The sequence below is a fragment of the Triturus cristatus genome, chromosome 7, assembly GCF_964204655.1.
Source record: "Triturus cristatus chromosome 7, aTriCri1.1, whole genome shotgun sequence".
NCBI lineage: Eukaryota > Metazoa > Chordata > Amphibia > Caudata > Salamandridae > Triturus > Triturus cristatus.
The window spans coordinates 1,775,106,825-1,775,129,610 of NC_140590.1; the positions used below are offsets into that span (position 1 = coordinate 1,775,106,825).

Sequence of the window (22,786 nt, forward strand, 5' to 3'; positions counted from 1 at the left end):
ACATAACATTACATAACATATGTATTTGTAAAGCCCACGTTTACCCAAGGGTATCTTGGCGCTGAATAACAGATGTTTATTGTCCTCAGGTGGCTTTAGAAGCATGGTTATTATAATTGCCCCTTTGGAAGTGAGAAGGAGCAATTGTTCCTCTTGGACTGCTTGGAACATTTCTAGCAGGCATGGTGTCAGTAAGCCTTGGTAAGTAGCATTATATTCAACAGGAGGCACTTGCTTACCAGTGTTTGTCCCCTCTCCTGGTCTTTCGTTGTGGTTTTAATCTCATCTGTCAAAAGGGAGTCTCTAAGAGTGCTCTGTATTCAGGGTCAGTTTCAGAAGTGCACCCCACATGTGATCTCTTTGCCTATCTGCTAAATGCCTATTGATCTTGCTATATAATATGCTATAATAATCTTAGAGGGCTACGTTAATGTCTGCTTGTGTGGATGCTAAGGCCCCTTTCGGATTTCATACTGCAATGATAGGGAAATGTGTTCCGTCTGTCCTGACCCATTTGGTGAGACTTTCCCTCTGCTTTTTGGCTAGACATTCCTTATTGCAGTGTAGTATAAGTAGTTAGTATTCTCTCTGCATTTTTTGAGAGCATGCTTTCACAGTCTTAGTTTTCTAACTTAGATCCTTCATTTTCACCAGTTCTTACAATTCTCCATCCAATTTACCCTCAACTATTGAGTATCTGCCAATGTTGTCACTTCAATTGGGCCTCCCTGATTAACCCTCGAAGCGGGGAACCGTTTCGAGTCTGGCCGGGACGCTCAACATCCTGTGTTTGTGGGCAAATCACTTAATCTCCCCTTGACTAACAAAAAATGAATGTGTCTGTTTGTAATGCAACTGGTGCTCACGTTAAGCGCTCTGAAACTTTCTGGTCTAGTTCGCGCTAAATGAAACTCCTCCCCCAAAAATACATATTATTTTTGACCCTTGTGTAAGAGGAGTCATAACATGATATAATTGTTCCCTCTATGATTTATTTAGTTTCTCTCCATCCTCTTTAGCCAGGTTCATTTCCTGTTGGAAGGTCACGTTAACCTCTCTTCTCTTAACAAATGCATTTCCTGTAGGAAGGTGAAGTTAACCTCTCTTCTCTTAACAAATGCATTTCCTGTAGGAAGGTGATGTCAACCTCTCTTCTCTTAACAAATGCATTTCCTGTAGGAAGGTGAACTTAACCTCTCTTCTCTTAATAAATGCATTTCCTGTAGGAAGGTGAAGTTAACCTCTCTTCTCTTAACAAATGCATTTCCTATAGGAAGGTAAAGTTAACCTCTCTTCTCTTAGCAAGTGCATTTCCTGTGGGAAGGTAAAGTTAATCTCTCTTCTCTTAACAAATGCATTTCCTGTAGGAAGGTGAAGTTAACCTCTCTTCTCTTAACAAATGCATTTCCTGTAGGAAGGTAAAGTTAACCTCTCTTCTCTTAACAAATGCATTTCCTGTAGAAAGGTGAAGTTAACCTCTCTTCTCCTAACAAATGCATTTCCTGTAGGAAGGTGAGGTTACGCTCTCTTCTCTTAACAAATGCATTTCCTGTAGGAAGGTGAAGTTCACCTCTCTTCTCTTAACAAATGCATTTCCTGTAGGAAGGTGAAGTTAACCTCTCTTCTCTTAACAAATGCATTTCCTGTAGGAAGGTAAAGTTAATCTCTCTTCTCTTAACAACTGCATTTCCTGTAGGAAGGTAAAGTTAACCTCTCTTCTCTTAACAAATGCATTTCCTGTAGGAAGGTGAAGTTAACCTCTCTTCTCTTAATGAATGCATGGATACTGCAACTCTTTGTTAAATCCCCTTGGGCCCTCAGCTTCCATGCCAGCAACGGTGGTTCTTTCCGTCATCGATGGGCGTGTGTGGGTTGATGTAATGTAACTCTTTGCTGCCACCAGTGATCAGCTTTCCTCAACTTCTCCTCTATCTCATGGCTCAACAGTCTCTCTGATCTGATGTGGACTAAGGGTACTAACGTCTCCTTAGTCCCAGCTACTCCTAGTATCATTCATGAGGCCTCAATATCAATTCTCTCAACTGTTCTTTCACATATCACCACCCACCCCTGGCCTCATGATCAACTACTTAAACCTAGTATAAAATTCAACTCCTAAAGAAGGAAATTGCCTTTTTCTGCAACATGATGGCTGGTTGAGGTGGGAGGTGTGGCTTGGTGTATTATGCTGCCTGCATACACAACTTTGAGTATGGCCACATATGTGTTGAGTGCTGTGTGTTTGCCCCTTATGCATATTTTTAGTCTCAACCATTCGTAAATGGTGCATGAAGGTTGAAGGACTCTCGTGTGTTTCAGGTTGCACGTTACAATCTGAGGTGTCTAATTGGTTTGAATGATATTATACACAATTAGGGCCTTATAGTCCTTCCTACATTCAATAATTATGCTTGGTTGGGTCTTTCTGCTATAATTACTTGGCTGATACTGGTGCTTGGTGATCACTATCTTCAGCTTGATCTACTTTGAAGCCTGTGTTTAGGGTACCTGAATGAGTGTGTGAGTCTTTCACTGGTGACTTCCCATCAGCCTGCACCCCCGATTGCTGCTGCTCTTTTGGGAGGTCGTTGGTTAAGTGATTTCAGGAAATATTAGTCAGTCCTTCCATAGTTTTACCACTGCCTGCTGCCCATTTTGCAATCCCTTTCCACGATTCACTATCTGAGTTTTTGTTTCACTTCCAGGAAGAAGTGCCTCTTGGCTTGAACCTTGAAATAAGGAAAGAGGAATATTTTGTGGTTATCCACCATTGTCGCACCATTCCTCCTGGCAAATTGTAAATGATATAATGTGCTTCTATTGGCTTCGGTGGTGAGTCTGCACAGTTGTGGCCACCTATACTCTATAGGCTCTTGCAATGGTGAAGTATTTTGATGTGCCCATTGTTGTCACTTTGTCCGCCAACAAGGACTCCAGAAAGAACAGAAGGAAATTCAGAATTTTCTTAAAAGCATATGGTGGACTATGTTAGATGGCTCTCAGTGAGTTGATAAAAAAGAGTGAAAGACATAAGAGGGAGAGGTGAAAAGTGTTCAGTCAGGACTCTCTGCAGACCGGGACTCCTTCTGTGTTCACACTTTGTGATATTTTATGTTTAGCTATTCCTATAACAAGATGGAGGAGCGGAGCTGTGATCTCATCCTTAATCTCCTACAAATCACCCACCACAAGAATGCACAAAAGGATGCAGAGTTTTATGCTTTTTATTCTATTCCTAAATTTGAAAAAGAAGAGAATGATTTTTCTTTCCCAAAGCCATCATAAAAAGGAGTGTTTTAAAAATCCCAATCCCAGGATTATTACAGAAATATACTTATTTTCCCTCAGTTATTTCCCCTTATTCCATGTCTTGGCCTCCACACCCTCTCTGTTCTGCATTTCCATGTCCTCATTCCTTATTTTTCCCTCCCTTTTTTCCTTTAGACTTCTCTTTTCCTTTTCCTTTCCCACCCCCTTTCTCTTTACCTTTTCCTTTCTCACCACCTTTACCTTTCCCCTTTCCTTTTCCTCCTTTTTCCTTGTCCTTTTTTTCTTTCCCTCCTCCTTTTCCTTTCCCTGATTCTTCATCAACCGGCACTTCATATTTGTTTTCCTCTTCTTCAGGGGCCTGTCGTTTTTTCCTTGTTACTTCATTCCCCTCTTTGGGTTCTTGCATGGGTTCATTGTCTTTTTCATGCACTTCTTTACCTCGTCCATAATGTCCTCTACCATCCCCTCTGCCTTTCCCTCCACCTTTCCCTTTGCCACACCCCTTCCCTTTTCCGTCCATATGTTTCATTTCACTCCCTTCTCCATCTTTTCCGTCTTTTTCTTCATCTTTTCCACCATCGCTGGTTTGTCTTTTTACTCTAGTCCTTCCGTCCTCCTCTCCTTTTTTGGCGTAATCTTCTGGATCCTCTGGTTTATTTACATCCTCTGGTTCTCCTATTGCATAAAGTGAAAGAGAAGAAAGGTATGTAATTTAAAGAATGGGAGAAGGTAAACGTGGGTTTACTTCAACCAAAGGGTCAGCCCTGAGACTATGTGGACTACACGCCCTCTTTCCACCCTGCAACCACCATCTGCCACTGTCATGAGTGATGTTGCCCTTGCTTTTCCCCTCCTGGTATGTGTGCTAGTCAGTCACAGGGCAACCACAGGGAAAACACTAAACATAGCATGTCATTGGCCCAATGTTTGAGATTAAAGCTCCAGATCCAAACAGAGGAGGAAACTTTGACGTCTTCTTAAAAGGTTTATTGCCTCCAGCAAATCGGCCCGACCCATCTATAACACAGGGCCAACCAGAATGCTCGAAAAATCAGAAATGCACTATCATGTCAATGAAAGGATTTTACTTCAGGTTTCAGGAATGGTCTAGACCACAAACACAGTAACATTCTTTTGACCTGTTTTCATTCTGTATTTGTTGAGCTCAGTGTTTATTTCAAGGATAACAAGCACTGGATTTGAAAGCTTTCTCTCATATTTTCACCTGTAAACTCATTAAAATTCCGAAAAAATGCCTCAAAATCCCAGATCCTCAGTCTCAATACGCAGAGTACGGTGAGGGAGGAACTACAGTCTTTCCTTTGCCTAGACACAGCAGTGGATCCAGTATTTGGGAGATCAATGTTGCCCCATAATCGATGAAACCGCAGCATAAAACTATCTTTACCTCTTAAAGAATGCCATTAGAGACTTACAAAGCTATCAGAGGGGAGGCCTGCCTCAGTTGGGTTGTATTGCAGCCTTTAAAATGACATCACTACCAAGAATTCTGTACACGCTTCAGGTTTGCAACTTCAGGCACCTGCAGGGAGAATCGATTAAATACTGAAATTGGCAGAGCTTGATCTGGGCAGCAATATGACCTAGACCGGAAAGGGGTATGCATATCTATCTCCAAAAGAGGGAGTGCTGTGAATCCCATACTTACTTTGGTAGTACACTGGAGGGCAGCTACACTATATGGTAGAGAAACATGGACTCCCATCACTTCACACACTGGTGCTTTATGGCCCTGTCAGTTGCAGGCATTAATGCTTGGAAGATTCCATGGCTTCCCGGACTACACAGACCTTGGGGAGTATACGCTTCCCCAGTGCTTAGAGAAACGTCTCATGACTGGCCTCACAACCTGGCCATCCCCAATGATGCCTATCATTGGCAATCCACAGTTCACCCCTTCATGGGAACTACTATGTAAAATGGCACTTTTCGCAAATTAGGCACTGGAGCTTACACCCCGTAGTCAAAGCCAGTCCCAGCCGAGCACTAACCCCCTTCAAGAAATGGATAATCACTAGAGCTGATGATGAACATCTTGTATCTGATGTTTCCATATTACTTGGTGGGATAGCATTCCTGATGCGCTCTATAGCTCAGAGGATGTGGGAGATGGAATTGGAGCAAACACTTTTAGTCAATGAGTGGGCAGACAACTAAAACCAGGAGCGCATCTCAGCAACAAGCAGAGTAGGTTGAGAGGCCTTCACTAAAACCACTCTATATTGGTGGTACGATAACAGGCCCGCATTTAGGTTTGGTCCATGACAAAATCATCGAACTACTGGAAAGGAGTGTGGGCAGAAAGGGATGCTAACGTATCTACTATGAAGCTGCCATATGCTGTGGCAAAAGTGTGAATATGTTCTGGCTAGCATTTGTAAAATACTCTCCACAGGGTTGTATGACAGAAACACACATTCCTAAATCACGTGTGGCTTAACAACATGGTCAAAAACAACTGCGTTCCTTTAGCAAGCGCCGGAGTTTGGAATAGTATAAATTACTTTTCCAACTCTAGTCTATGTATCAATAGAGAAGGTGTTGGATTTAAAATCCAACACAAGTACAGCAGTGTATTCCATAAATAAAGTCGTTGTAACACCTTGCGTGCTAAAGGAACGCGTGGTAATGTCGCAGCTGCTGTAGTGACTGCATTGTAAAGGCACTGCGTGGTATTGACTGCATGGTAAATAATGTTTCCCTCTCCACGGGCATCCTGCGGTTCCCAGCACATATTCTCCTTGGCCTACCTAATGAATTGACATATCCTCTCTGCTCAGATCAAGGCAAAGCGATAACACTAGCACTATGTGCTGCTAAACAAGCTATTACTGCACTATTGAGGAAGAAGGAGGTGCAGGGATATAATGTATGGCTCACTCGAATGTGGAGGCTTCAGGAACTAGAAAACATGTCAGCAGGTTTAGCGGGGAGGAAGGCTCACTTTGAGAAAGTTCAGAATCTCTGTATAGAGTTTCTGTCAGCTGAGTTTAGTAAGCTAACCGTTGCAAAATACTTATGATACTCCGCCTCACACAGTCTCATGGAGCAGACGGATAAATGATCCGTCTCTCTGGGAGCCACCAAGGGGTGGAAACCCCTTGAAATGGACCCTATAGTTTACCTCCACCATCTCCAAAAGCAGGTTAGAGTATTTGGATTATTATTGTCTCTTCACCCTCTGGGTTATCAGAGCACGGAGAGGCAGGGAGCTGATGTTTTGGCATTGATTCTCTAACATCTTACAATTGTGAAGCTTTACCATTGATTCTCTAACATCTTACAATTGTGAAGCTTTACCATTGATTCTCTAACATCTTACAATTGTGAAGCTTTACCATTGATTCTCTAACAAATTACAATTATGAAGTTTTACCATTGATTCTCTAACATCTTACAATCATGACGTTTTGCACCCCGCCTGCCCACTGGATATAGGTGGGTGTACGTGTGGCTAAACCATGAAATTTCCATCTTAGCTAGTAAAATAATGGTCAGGTTGCAACCCTAAGTGAAAAAGTGACATCATATTTTTTTTAATAAGCGCTGTGAGGTTGCGGCCAGGCACTGAGTATGGTAAAGCCTTTTCATATGCATTCTTTATTGCATGCTTTAATAACTCTAGGTGGAATGTTTGGATCACCATGTTATGTATTTGTGGGGTTTTAAATTTACATTACAGACAGATCATAAACCCCTTATCTCCTGGTGGGGCAGGCAAGGGGTCAGCAAGATTGGCAAGACTTGCAGCTTGTTTGCAAGAATATTTATACAAAGTTGAGCATATTGCCGGGTGGAAGAATTGTCAAGCTGATGGATTGTCCAGGCTACCATTACCATGGGATGAGGTGGACAAGTCGAGAGTTGAATCATTTCAGTGTGAGGGTGCAGTTGCTACAGTTGATGAATTGGTAGAATTATGTGGTGGAGCTATAGATAAGAGCCGGTGGAATGATGGCATGTTAAAGGACGAGGTTCTTCAAGCGGTTAAGGATGTAATTGTTAAAGGAGGTAGGAGGGAAAGTACTCTTCCGATTGCTGTGAGACCTTTTTTGAAAGTTTTGGAAGAGTTATCCATATTTGACAAAGAAGGAAATATTGTAATGAAGGATGACAAATATATTCCTCCACAAAGTCTGAGACTTTCCTTATTCAAATTGGCTCATGAAGGTCATATGGGTCAAACCCTCACGAAGAATATATTAAGGGAGCATTTTTGGTGGCCCGCAATGGACCAACAGGTGTCTGATTGGGTTGAGAGGTGTGTCGAATGTGTGGAGAGTGAAAAAAGATTGAAGGTTGGTAATCAACTAGATTTAGGCAAAATTGATGTTCCTGATTTACCTTGGCATACTGTATGTTTAGATTATATTGGTCCGTTTGTTAGTTTAAGTGCGGAATTGAGATTTGGAGTGGTCATGGTCGATGTTATGTCTAAATGGTTAATTGTAAAATGTGTAAAAGAGATCACCACGAAAAACACTATTAGAGTTGTATCTGATATTTTCAAGGAAGAAGGGTACCCTGTTAAATTAATCACAGATAATGGCACACAATTAATTTCTGCAGAAATGACTGCGTATCTAGAATCGTGCTGAATAGTACACACTAGAACATAATTTTACAACCCACAGGGAAATGGCGTTGTGGAAAGGGCAAATTGCATGGTGAAAGGAGTCATTCAAATGGCAGTAATAAACAGGAGAGATGTAAAATATATGGTCAATGACTTAGTGTGGGCTTATCGCACAACTGTAAACACTGTGTCTGGAAAGGTTCCTTTTGTTGTCATGAGAGGGCGTCCTGCTAGTACCAAGTTAATACCAGCATTGATGAAAGAGTGCATTGGTTGAACTAATTTGGATTATGACTAATTAGAGGATAACAAAACACCTCCACATGGAATATGTATAAAACCCAATGATTTGGTAAAAGTCAAACCTGAACGAATTGGTGCTGGGTTTACCAAATTTCGTGGCCCGTACAAAGTTAAGAATGTACATAGGAGACATGTTACATTATATAATGGTGAGAACTGGAATTTGAGAAGAGTTGCTCTTTACAAAAAAAACAATAGTCAGGGAATGAATGATGATAATAAGTGGGACATCAATTTTAATCCTTATTTTCTCATCAGTGATGAAGAAATGTGTGACAGTCCACCCACTGCTGTTACTGAGGATCGAGGTGATAGTATCAATAATAGGTGATTGTCCCAGAGATCAAGATACCAACCTAGGTATCTGCAAGATTATGGTGTGGTGATAAGTGAGATGTCTCATTGTTATACATATTTTTATCTGTGTTATAGTTATTATTGTACTTGTTAATGTTATTTAAGAAAGATAAAGGGAAGAGGATATGTTATGTTCTGAACATGATATAATGTATCATTTATGTTATGGCGCTTTAAGTGCTAGGTTCTTTCTTGTGTTATAGCGTTGCTATGTGACTTGTCACAGCCGTGTTCCTCTGCTTTCAGTTGTATGCTGGGTGCAGTGGGGACACCAACGTTATCCCTGCGCTCTGAATAAATTATCTATTTCATTGAATTCCAAACTTGGTGGAAGATTACTTTGATCACTACACACCACAAAAATAATTAGGATTTATGAGCAAGCAGTACAAAGCACTAACAGAATTACTTCACCGTAAACTCTAATTACAAAGCTGCTAACTTATAGCAGGTAAGCTTCTGGTAAGAGTAAAGGCTCTGTGGGATCAGTGCATCCACTGAACATTTCAAGACATTTGATTGTCTTTGTGGAGTGCAGGAAACACACCCTTGCCGTCATGCTGGACTATCCTTATTACGGTTCTAATATTAGCCCAATGATGTTTCTTATGCTTCACATCGAGGCTCGTGCTATACAAGCATGTGAGAGTTACTGTAAAAGCAACGTGGGATCACCATTAGAGCTGCAATGGATGAATATTGGGTTGTTTCCAACACTGATTCCCAACCTCAGCGTTTTTTAAATGTAATAGTAGAACAAGTGGGTTTGAGTGACCGTTCATCTGAACCAGGCATCTCCAACGTGTAACTCGTGAGCCACCAGTGGCTCTCCAGCTCCGTGTGAGTAGTTCTCCTAAGTCCAGCCCAGCCGCCTACAATACAAACTGCTGCTTGGTTGAATTATTATTTGTATGGCCAAAATTAAAAAGCATGCATTTGAGATGAAAGTGTGTGCATTTTCAGAACTCATAAGCTATTTGGCGAAAATGTTTGGATTTTTAAAACGTATTTAAAGCTACTGCTTTATTGGAGAGATGTATTACTCCAAATATTACTTTGGTGTCAGAGGGGCAGCTAGGACTGTTTGGTATTACCCCTGTGGAGGGGAATTCTACTGGTAACCCTGCATAATGCACTAATGTGATCACTGCTGACAGTCTTGTTTGGGGTGGCCACTACTACATCGCCAATATTAGTAGTTCAGGGTGATTTTCTTTGAACTTAAGTAGCTCTTGTTACAGAAAAGGTTGGAGACCCCTGATCTAAACTGAAACCCCAAGTACCGTATCATGATGAGCATTAATGGTGCAAAGCAAAGTCAGGCACTGGTTTTATGCACCTGCAGGGCTTAAAGGAAATTTATTCAGCCCAATATTTCTCTGACCTGGAGCTTCTGTTTCAGAGCTGTGGTTTCTGAAAATAAAGAACTAAGGGGATATTACCAAGAAATTGTGATAATTATCGCAAAGCGCGCTTAGCGCTGTTTTTTTTATCGCCGGCTATCTCTGGATTTCATCGCGGAGATAATGCGTTATTATCAATGCTTATCTCCAAGGCGATAGAAAATCCAGCGATAGCGGCAAAACCCAGCAATAGCGCGAGAAATCCAGCGATAAATTAGCGCAAATATTTTCATCGCTTATTCGCTTTGCGGGCATTGTTAATAGGGGGAAACTGTGTTTGCGACTGTTTTCAGTCGCTTTAAGTTGGGAACGCCTACTTTGCATGTCATTAGCAATATATATCGCTGACATGCAAAGCGGCACCAAAATGGTCGTTTTCGCCATAAAGCTGTCACTAACAGCTGTTTGCGACAGCTTGCTAATTGGGCGATAGAAATATCACCGCTTTAGCGGCAAAAAGTGTCGCTAAAGCGGCGATAAGGCCCTTGCAAATCTCCCCCTAACTCTGAGAACTATTGGGTTAAATGAATTCACTTTACATCCTGCAAGTGCATAAAATAGTCACTCATCTTTGAGCCAGAAAGGTCCACTATGATAATGCCCCACGTAACAATTCAGTTATTTCTCCTAGTGGTACTGGGTACTTTCATTGACATTACGTTTGTAACTTTAACAGCCTGTACTAAATATCTTGTCTTCAGTTGCAGGCATCTATAACCATAAGGCAATTAGATTTGAATGGCAGGGACGAGTACCATAATAGACGAGGAAATTCTAGGGAGATCTATGGGGTCTGCTTGGTAAACCAAGTTCTCAATTCACACCTTTCCTTCTACTGCCTACTTCTTTTATAATGACACACTTGCATTTGGACAGTGAGCACAAGCTGAAAGAGGAGATAAGTATTTGGCAGCTCACCTTAGGGGTGCCCAGGGTATATTCTAATATAACAAAGCTCCTTTTCCATTTTTTCTCTATTGCAAGCTTTACAGACACTACTACACACAGATGGGTAGACATGAGTGCAAGCAGAAGGTCTAAGTAATTATGTGGTAGAATTCCTTAGTGGTACTTATGGTACAATGTAAATGTAATTTAAAAAGAGTTCTTGTAAAGCGGGGGCCATCGCTTCAACTGTGACCTGCCAATAAACTGCATCTTATGGAAATAGTCCTGTTCAAATGAGATGGAGATTAAGTGATGATAGGAAAGTAAAATGGTGTGATGCTCGGAAGATGCCAAAGATCATAGAATCTGAGATATCATGAAGGACTATCTGCACACTGTTCTCCCCGTCTCCTGCAAGGACATATAAGCTGGATGCAATGGCATTGGTAACTGAATGTCAAGGGTCTTCTTTTGGCCACTGAATGAAATGTGGTTGCTGTCAAGGTATTTTGCAATTGCTTCACTAAAGTATCATTATGAGTTTTTCTTCAGTACTTCGAGTACGAGAACGTTGAGGAGAATGAGCCAGTTCCTGAGTATTAATACAAAAGGTTGTCTGACTCAAACTCCCATGTTTCCGCTGTAGCACTGAATGATATTCTGGCTTAGCTCTCATCACAAGTTATTTCATAGATCCTCTTTAATCCCTAACAAAGCTGTACACTTTGCAAAAGCCAAGACCGGCCAAACTAAGCAACAGTATTTGGGAGACTCTGTCTCTTGGAGAAGCACTGTAACATTTTAACAGATCTGATGACTTTGCACAGTGAAGACTGAAAGTTGGACAGTGAACCTATTTTGTCTTTCATTTCATTTTACTTCTTTATAAGCACATACAAAAAAGGTGCCTGAAGTTAACTGAAGCAGAAGGCACGCTTTAAATTCCAGACAATACAGACAATATCACACCTTGGCTATGGGGCTGTGAATGTACAGGCGCTTAGGCAAATATGAAACATGACGGCATGTTTAACAACAATACAGAGAATATAAGTATGCAGAGGCAGAACATGTAAAAAGTGGGTTATGTAGCACCTTTAAAGAATTTCACTCGGTGGAACTATGCTCAGTATAATGTGGTATCTCAGCTTTTTGATGTCTGTTCACCCTTCCAGGCCTCAAATGCACACTGTACAGAGGATTCAGCCTCATCAATGCCATCAAGACTGAACTGAGAAATAGACTAAATGAAAGCACCTGGATAAGATGGTGATGACAAATGATAACCTCTTGAATGGGCAAGTTGCCACTGATTAAGTTTATTTACATTGTAAGAATGGTGCGGATCAGCTACAGAAACAAATGTGCCACACTTCTAGTGCTGGCCCTTGACTGGTCTGAACCACCCACTCACATAGTCCATGTGTGGTGTGAGTCTGCATAATGCACACACTGCCACTTGGTAGGGGCATCATCATATTATTAATCAGCAGTATGTGAGTTATATTGTAAATATGTGTACTGTAAATATCATATTATCATTTTCCTTTACCTAATCTTGGATTGCCCTCCATAATACCCCGACGGAATAGCATCCCAATCAAGAGTATTCAGGAAATCTCAGAAAGTACAACATTCTGAGCCCTGTTGTTTTCTACATCTGGGATGTGGGAGGAAGTAAGAGCTCACATATTGAAAGCCTCGTGTTAGGGGCCTTCTGAAAATGGCTATGATTACTCATTTAGCAAATGTAGAATGGAAGAGAATTCCTGATCATTTTAGACTGATAACAAAGGGATTGCTTGCCTTGGGAAATGTAATTGATCCTAGGAACTGTTGGGCCAAGAGAACCGGATAAGGGAAGCCAGCAAGATGGCATGAATATTTGCCACTCCTTTTAGAATGCGCAGCCAAATGAGTTCCTGGATCGCTCATTCAAAAGAAGAGGCGTGCACAGTTTGGTCCAGCTGAAGACAATAAGTGTGTTAATATGAGTTATCAAGAGTTGCAATAGCCAAGTCTGAAGCTAACAGTAAAGTGTGTCTCCTCAGGTAGAAAATGTAATACTTGTCCCATTATTTTATTAGTGGAAAACAACGAGTAGTTGGTTTACTGGTTGGAACTGCAAAGGAAAGGTTCTCATCAAGTAGAATAGTAGGTTACAGGCAGACCTAACCGGTAAAGGAATGCTTACCAGTTCTGGTTCAGGCCACCACATATTTGACCACCTGAGAATATCCAGTCCAAAAAACAAGATCACAGTCCTGTTAGTGTTCAGCTAACCTTCTGTAGGGTCAATGGTGCTTCTGGAGGAGAAAGACTCAAGCTTCCCTTCTTACCACTAGATCACCCATGGAGATTCTGCCAATGTCCCAAGAAGAAGGAGAGATTCACACTATTGTTCTTGGAGAACAGTCGGCAACGCTTCCTTTATACCAGGCTCTGCCGTAATACAGATGGACAGGAATCAGTGCCAATAGGTTAAGAGCATCATCCACACATACTATGGCAAAACCATCAGATTCCAATCAAAAATCAAGAGAAAAACGCACCCCTTTCCATGCCCGACATAAAAGCAGTGCAGATAGAAAGTAGCAGAGTCGATATGGAGATTCACGAGGGATCATGGCTGCTGCCGTTTTCTTTCCTCAGGCAACTGTTTGGGGTATAGGAAAATGGAGACACAGGAGTAGCACAGGAGATCATTGAGAACGGGTCTGGAGATTTACAAGGGAACGTGAGTGCTGCCTTCTTCTCTTCTCAAGGGAACAAAGGCCAAGGAGACCTGGCCTTAGAAACAGACTGGAGGCTGAGTCAAAGTCTGTTGCTGGGGAAAGTAGAATCTCAATAGGAAAGGACTGTATGTTGTTTTAAAACTCAAATCAGAACTTTAGGATATGATGTTTTTCAAAAGGTGTACTGCAAAGTCATTAAAAGCCCTCTTGGGGGATCCAAGAGGAAACTGTTCTTGCTCTGCTCCCCTTGTGATCTGATTGACCCTTTCATTCAAGGAATTGGTTTGGTTTAGTTTCAATGTGATGAATGCTTCCTTCCGATCTGAAGTCACAACTGCACAGTCCCTTCTACATCCTTGGTGAGCAGAGCTGACCTGGATGTGTCTCTTGCCTACCCACTCAGAGGATTTGGCCTGCTGTTCCCCTTGCCCATCCATGGTTTTCATGGTGCATAAGTGTTGGCAGCACCACAGCAGTCCAGTGTCTGTGCTTAAGTTCTGTTGCTTATGGTCAAGTGAGTCTTGCTTCAATGGATGTTTATTAGAGCTAAAGACCAGCCCTCAAGATGAACAAAGTTAGGCGCCCACCCTCAGTTGCATTGGTGATAGACAAGGGATGATTGCTGCCCTCTACTGGAATAGGAGACGCCTTCCACTTAGAAAAGATCAGTACAGTGAAAATGCTGAATGTGATCATGAGTTGGTCAGAGCATCACACTTCTAGGAGTTAATGTTTCTCAGTGAATAGCCTAATAAGAATGCACTGTGCTTGCAAATGCTGTGCCTGTGGAATTATTTCTAGAGTCACCCATTTTATCCAAGTGTGGCAGACTCTGGAGATTACCTCAAGTATGAAGAGAGTGAGGTTCAGTCCCATGTAGAGGTTTAGACCTGTCTCCTGATCTACAGAGGAATCCATGATCATATACATGTTTTACTGGATTGTTTTAAATATGAAATGAAAAGGCCAAATAACCTCATGCCTCTAATCTGTGATAGAAGACTATGGTCAGTGGGGAATAAAGTTGTGTGCAAGTGGAGTATTGTGAATAAAGATATAATCGTTTTAAATTGCTACTTTGTTTTTTAAATGATGTATGAAAAAAATCATTCATTTTGTATACTTGGAAACTAAATAGGATTTTAAATTGTGACTTGGAAATTGAGAAATAGGAGTTAGGAGTTTTACAGCAAAGTATAACATACATGTTTCTATTAAAATATATTAACATTCAAGTCATTACAAACCACAAAAGAACGACTGAGAAAACATTGAAATACTACAAGGAAACGCCAAAAGTAGGTGAAATCTGTTTGCAATACAAAACCTAAAGAACATTGAAATTTGTGGGCAAAGGTAAGAAGCAGAAGTACAACTCCTCCCTCTCCCAAGGCACTGTCTTGACATCTCATGGAGTGCGAAATATTTCTGAGGTAAGTAAGCCTTGTTCTGTGGATGTAGACCATGTATTTCATTAGTGCTGCTGCACCAGAGTGTGACTGTGCACTGAGGGTACAGGATCTGGCTTTTGGGTGGGCTTTGCACTTTTATCCTGTGTGCCTGTGCTGCATTTGAACGCAATACATTTCAACATCCATTTGGCCTTGTGACCGGCCATGCCCTACATCTTCTATATAAGTTATGTCATGAGCAGTGATTGTTGGAGGTATGATCTCACTGCTTATTATAATAGGTACATTTCAGTGATTTTAGGTTTTATATCTTAAAGGTTATGTACCTTCCTTGAGGAATTTATATGTTATTTTAACTAATACACTACAGTCACTCTCCTTTCAAAAAGTGTGATAGTGATGTCCTATGTTTTTAAATGATATACCTAGGTGCAGTGACAAAGTGAATCATTCTGTGTCCTTCTCGCAAGTCCTGATCTCACAGGACCCAATGGGCATGGCCTCTGTACATTCACAGCGGTCTCATATTCAGACCCCAGGTACCAATGACTCACTGCACACACGCTGTTGCCATGCATAGTGGTAAAATGGCACAGTCTGGGACTTTTGGCCACACACCCAAGTGTGGATGGTTTCCTTTCATGCCCTGGTGTCTCAGAATGTAGGGCTTATTCTTACCCTATGAGGTATCCAAAGTGTCATCTTATTTTTGTTAGATTTTTTAAATCAGTGGTTCATATGCCACATCTGTGCATCCAAAATAGTGCTTTGGATCTGAAAATCCACTTAATCAAACAGGCATATGTAATATGAGATGCTACGTTTTGCATTGTGGGCTTAATTTTCTTCTTTTATGCAGTATTTTGTTTTTCTTGATCTAAATCACTTTTGAGCTGATACCCTGATTGGTGAATACACTGATCATGGAATGGCCTTATGCCGGTTGCTCTTCTCTTTATACTAGAACTGCCTTTAATTTGAAAATCGAGTACATCACAACTATCAGAGAAACCTTCTTGGAAAATGCGACTTGAGTGATTTACTGTACTACAGGAACTGTTAAGTAGGCCCTGATAAAGCAATTTGTATAGTGAAACACCTGCTGCCCGATTGGAGCTTGGACAATAGATTTATTAATAATACCTTTTCCTTTTGGCCCTTTACAGTTCTTTCTGTGTATGCACTTTTGATACTGTATTCTTGTGGGGGCAGGCAAGCACAATCTGGTGGAAGCATTTGTTGCTGGTCTACATGAATCTGCCCCAGTTGTGATATTTGCTTCTTTCATGGAGTATTTTGTTTTTCTTGATCTTTCCACATTTACATGGGTTCAGATTATATTCCTCACATTCACACTATTTTCTTTTATAATTGCTGAGCCCATAGCACACAAAAGACCCTTGTTTCCACCTCCCATGTAATCAATGGATAGTCCCCTTGGCCCCTTGCATCCAACAATGTTGTTTCTTCCATGTGCATTCTACCAAGACTCGTGCTACTGTGGACGTCTTGAAGTGGGGACAGGTGTGGTGTTGGGGGCAAGCATATCTTGTTATGGAGCCCCCTACATTTTGTTATGCCAGTGGAAACAGACATGGTTGCCTTTCTCATAAAAATTAAATCTGAAGCAAAGTTACTCACCATTCTTCAGGGGCTGCCAATGGTCCATATCCATGTTGTCTTCATGCATCCAACCTAACAAGAATGATACTGATTTAGAAGGACTTTGGCTTCAATTATTGATTAATGCTATGCTGACGACCAACCAGGTTATTTAATCTCTTCAATATGCAGCTGTTACAATGTTATTAGAATAACATATTTAAATGCTAGCTTCATGTCTAATGTAACACCAAATGTAAGACTACCTGTTCAAAATGGAAAATGGAGTATCTTTTCATTGCTCAACATCAAACCCCTGTGTGATCTTACAGCCTGTTGACACTGAGGCGGCTCTCTTGCAAGAGCGGATCCCATCGTTCAGCTTGTCCAACGGGATCTGCATCTCACAAAAAGATAATATTTCTTTTCTGTTTTCCGATTGCCTTTGCTTTCCCATTCATGCTATTCACCTTTGTTTCAATTTCATTCCAATGACAAGTGGATAGACTTAAAAACCAAACCCTTTCCCACCATCTTAGAATGAACAACACCTCTGAAACTGAGCAGCCAGATGCTCCTAGCAAGAGTGCGGTGTGCAACTACTTCACAATGCTATGACTCCATCCACACCCCGAGGACTTGGTGGCTGTTTGCTACATTGGGGAGGGACTCTGTTCCGTGCTGGACCCTGCAGACTGAAGGTCTGAAAATTCTCTAGTGCAGAAACCAACTCTCCTGACTCCAGCCTGCCCCCTTTACCTGGTACGTGTGGAGCTTAAGGGTACATCACAGAGCCAGACTACATGCAGACCAGACATGTCTCATCGCAGCATCAGCCAATAATGAGAGAATCTTTTCCCATCTGAGCCCAAGAAAGGTTGGGCAAGGGCCCGTCTCCTAACTGCCTATTTCTACTGCATATAATTCCATCTTTCCTACTAGGCTGCTTTACGGGGGTTTGTGCTAATCATGTTTGTCATGGCAGCTTCTCCTACTCTGCTCCTATCACTTTTTACCAGGGCTTTGTTGAGACATTAATTCTACCTTAAGGTCCATTTTAATATTTTCCTGGCTAAATCAATTTCCTGTCAGCTTGTAAATCCTGTTAGATCTTGTATTCTTGCTGTTGATCACCTTAATGAGCTCCTACATGCTCCATCCAGAGCATATCAGTCATTGCTCACAAGCGCAAACCCTAGGGTTGTAGTACTACAAGAGCAGATTTATATCTATTGCACTAATATTCCCAGCCACTCCTTTTCTCTGGGCCTTTAGATTGTTAGGTGTGTTTTGAATACGTCCTTATTCTCAACACGTCTCTGTTTCTTCACCTCCAATTCGTCTGTACTACCCAAATCTGGATTTGCCAGAATGACATGGTGAGGTGTGCTGCAATAAACTCTCTTGCTTCATTTATTCTCAAGGCCGCTCTTGCAAGAGAGGCAGAGTTGGTCTAGTTTATCACCCTTAAAGGTCAAAGAAGCTAATAATTGTCCTGTAATTGCATCAATTTTCCTGTAATTCCATCAATTTCAGGTTATTGCATTCACAAAACCTACATCTGATTTTTCTCTCAAAATATTTACTTGCACATTCAATCTATCTCTCCTTTCCTCACCTCCTACACACACACTTGATAATAGTCTTGACTTGACCTTTACATCCTATTCTATATCTGTTATTTCCTCTTTCCTGGTACAGTCCACTCCACCCTCTGGTAATTTTCTCAATGGTTTGCTTTTCACATGGTCTTCTTCTGTGTTTGTGGAAACTATCCCTACACCATCACCATTCAGCCAATGCAACGTAACACCACTACATCTGGTCTCAATGGTATCCAGTGAGCACCTTTCTGAAGTCTTTTCTATATCCTTTCTTCAAATCAAGCATTGTGCCTTCCATCTGCTACTCTTATCGACACATTCAGATTCTATGTAATAAATATGACTTTTAAAATGTTGACTACATTAAAGTTGAGTTGGGCTGCACCTTTATTTATAACAATTCAAAATATGTAGAATTTTGAAAGTCGTTTATATTGCTTGCAATCTTTAATTTGTGGAACTGTACCCAGATAATCTCTCAGCCCATTAACACTTGCTATCCCAGAACCTTTAATCCCTGAGCTACTCCTTAATGCTACCCTTCCTTCAACCCTAAAAAGCCCTCACTAATACTGAACGCTACTCTTTTCTTAACTCCTACTTCACCTCAAAAAGTGCAAACCTCTGAACATCTTTTCTTTATACACCCTGCACCTTCTAGACAAGGTCATTACCATTGATCTTGGCCCCAGCATTGACCTTGTTGTCACCATGCGCCCTTCATAGAAAAACTTTCAAACAGATGGGGACTCACCGGTAGAAAGATACTCCTTGTGTTTCTTTCCATGATGCTGCTTCATCATCTCCTTTTTGTCATGCCAATCTAATGAAAAAAACTGTATTAGAAGTAGAACCTTAGCTTCAAAGGGTCAATGGCTACTAATGAGGAATGTTTTTGTAAATATGGAAATGTCATCATATTAGTAATAAAGAAATCTGATAGCCTGGGGCCATGCTGAGCACTACATTCCAAACATACTTGTTTAGCCCCAAAACATGGAGCATCTTCTCACTGGTCAACTTCAGGATCATGATTGAATTTATGTCTTATTAGACACTAGGGGGCTGATTAGGATGTCGGGCGTATTTTCTCCGACTGACATCCCTGCGATTACTAGATCGACTGATCATAGGACGGCGGTCTGAAACCGCAATTAGGATGCGACCGCACATGGTGCGTTCGCAGACTCTAATTTCCCTATGGGAGCTTGTGCAACAGTCAGGAACTGGCCACAGCGCAAGCTCCCATAGAGAAAAGGGAGTCACTGTGCAGGAATTTACAGGGGGGCACCTAGGTGTCCCCTTGCCTCCCTACAGGAGGCTGCGCAAGAAGGGGGGCCCTGCTAGGGTCCCCCTAAGTCAGTATCCGACATCCTTTCCGTATCGGAAAGCCCGACATGGAAAGTTTGTTGGAAATTTACTTCATAATCCTGATGGCGGAAACACCGTCCACACGGGATTATGCTTAATTTCCGACTACCCGTCTGAAGCCAGCCGGAATTACCAGCCGGTTTGAATTTTAGACCGCCTTAATTCTTATACGGCGGTTGTAATTTGAACCAAGGATGTCGGTCGGAGGCTTTCCGACCAACATCTAATTAAGGCCTTTTAGAATTCGGCACTACCCATGCAACTGAGATGGTCTTCCGGGGAAGAAGAAGGCAAGGATGGGAGGGTGGAGCATTTTCAATTATGCTGTGCTAATATCAAAGCTCTGTAGGATATAACGATCTCTTTACAGGAGCAGAGAGATGAGGAAAAACAAAAAACAAATGACAGGTGGCTGCAGCTGCAGTTAATAGTTTTCCGAATCCTTGGATACTTGGAGTAAAGGATACTACGACAAACACCAACACCTTGAATTACACTTATCACACTGGCACAACAACTATACCTACAATTTATTCCCATTAACCACAATCTTATTTACCAATATACAACAAACCACAACCATGCACTACATTACAATGCATTACATCACGTATACATATGAATGTATATCTAAACATCTAAATATATACACACCTATATATTGGCTTGGCTGGTATTTTACCAATTCAAAGCTGTAATACTGTGCCTGGAATGGTAAATGGCTTTTATCATTTTACACCTCGGCATTGACAGCACTGTGTTAGTACTATGCTTAAAGACTTTGCTGCAGAAATGGAAAAAGACTTTGTCCCTTTCTATCTCGGTGTGGATGGCACTGTAATAATTCTATGCTTAAAGACTGATAGAAAAGCAGACATTTGTGGTGAGCCGATCTCGAGTGTTGCTGGTGTTGAGGGTGCTCTATATAGGAGCTGCTTTCACCTAACCTTGAGAACTACCCAGAGTTCTCTGCTTCTTTTTTGCCTAATGTATGCATCACTCTATGCCTGAAAGGGTATTGTTTTGACAACTATAAATATATATATATATATTCACTTAAAAAACCATAGGTTTCACACATGTTATAGTTAGCTGGACATTTCCCTCGTAAAAAACCAATGAAATTCCCCTGTTATAGTTAGTGCAGGCAACTATAACTCACGTGACCGCAATCCTCTGCTGATGAGGCAGCCAGATTTTTAGGGATTGATTTCACTGTGAAATTTGTACGCCCTCAAGAGTGGCACCTGCACTTCATATTGATTCATAGCTACAGAGGCATTCATGAGAAAGAGTAGACCGCCTAAATATGTGGGAGGTGGGGTTCGAATGGCCTCTCAAGGGAGAGGGTTTCTGGTTTCACCACAGATCACCTGAATTCTATTAATTTTTCAGAGCGAGGGTAATTTTTGGACATCAAATTTTGTCCTCTAAGAAATAGTCTCTGGACAGACTTGGGGACAGAGCACTTACCATCAGGCAATGCCTTGGCTGCTGCCAGGACCAGCAGCGCAGAAAATAGTAGGATCCTCATGTTGGTTAAACAGCTAGCACTGTCTCAGGAATAACAGATAGGAGCGGGAGGAACTGATGCCCTTCCACTGGAGACCAGGACAGACGGTCTGGTACTTATAGGACGAAACTGCACGTCACGATAAGCGATAGGGACAAGATCCAGGAAGGGATTAGGGGATTATTCCAGTTCAATAAATTTAAGATGGAATGAGCGACAGTCTCTTTATTTGCAAGTTGCGTATATAACCTTTGTGTATGTGACAGTAGTCTAGAGTTGTACAGTGCAAGGTAATAATGTTAATAATTACATATTGTGTTGCATGGATAAAGACCCAGTAATTAAAGTAGATAAGGCTTTAATCCTGCAGATCTATAGTAAATATTCAAGCGGTGACCTTCCAGTTTGGATGCATGTAATAACACAATGGGGGCATGTGATGCAATTGTTTCATATCCGGTTAGCTTTAGAATACCTAAATGCAGAGCTTCAGTCTACTTTTTTTTAAAGTGTAAATCACACTTTTCCAAGGAAATCATTCCACTTTCTATAGGAGTCAAAATACATCTGTTTATTTGGCCATCCACTCTCCACATCCAACACAGGTGTCAAAATTCTACTCTGAGCTCCCGGTGGGAGAAACCAAGGGCAGGAAAGGAAGGGGGGGGGGCGGAACATACCATTGGCAACAAGATAAATTACAACACACCTCCCTCTCTATATGATGAACAGCAGCACAATCTGATACATTTCATGGAAACATTTGGGACTTGACAACTTTGTCACAACTCCACCATTGTCCATTGTCAAGTTTAACAACATTGTTGAATGCCTTTACAATGCGACAAGGAGGGTAGAATTTGCTTAGGCTGTGGGGTTCTTTCACACTCCTCTTGATATGCACCACATCATCTACTCTCCGTATGGGAGCTTTGACCCCATTCTTTTTGTCGAACCATTCCTTATACTTAGCATGGTGTAGGTCAACCTTCCTCCCCACCTCCTCAGGGTTAGTGTTCACAGCCCTACCTCCACCCAGGCAACTAGGGTTAAGTTTGGTGCATAGTTTTCTCCCCCTAAGGGCGACAAATGGGGTGACCCCTGTTACCAGGTTGGGAGTGGTGTGGTATGCCCACAAGCAGTCCCGTAAGGATGTTTACAGGTCGTGGCTGTTGGCAATGGCGAGTTGGATGTGCTCTTTGATTAGTCTATTTGTCCTCTCAACTAGGCCGTTGGCTTTTGGACAATATAGGGCCGTCAACTCATGTTTGATGTTCAAGTTCTCCTTCATAGGTCGGGACGTAAATTGCACACCGTTGTCGGTAAGAAGGATTGAGGGTATGCCCTCCTTTGAGAACACATCTTTGAGGAATTCCAGGACTGTATTGGTGTTTACCAGATGTACACATTTCTGAGTGATCCAATGGAAGGTGTAGTCCACTAGGACCAACATGAACGTCTTTTGGACACCCAGGATTTTCATGGGTCCAATTATGTCCATGGCTAGTCTACTCCATGGTTTAAGGGGCACAGCGGCAGGGGACAGAGGGGCCTTGCGTAAAGACTTTGATTTATCACTTCTGGCACAGCTGACACAGTCTTTCACTAGCTGTTCTGCCATTGCATCCATACTTGGGAACCAAAAACTCGCTCGGACTCTGTTCTTGGTTATGTTACTTCCTAAATGCCCTTTGGGTGCCAGATCCATTCTTCTTCTTCTGAGGCTTACCG

At 41.7% G+C, this 22,786-nt stretch overlaps 1 protein-coding gene across 1 annotated transcript; it reads right to left on the reverse strand.

The window, feature by feature from the left end:
* Positions 1 to 3,409: 3,409 nt before the first annotated feature.
* LOC146813068 (uncharacterized) lies at positions 3,410 to 21,076 on the reverse strand. The gene is made up of 3 exons (XM_085615256.1): positions 21,016 to 21,076; positions 18,926 to 18,994; positions 3,410 to 3,945 (listed from the first exon to the last, which is right to left on the reverse strand). The coding sequence occupies exons 1-3, from the start codon at positions 21,074 to 21,076 to the stop codon at positions 3,410 to 3,412; spliced, it is 666 nt and encodes a 221-aa protein (XP_085471382.1).
* Positions 21,077 to 22,786: the final 1,710 nt, after the last annotated feature.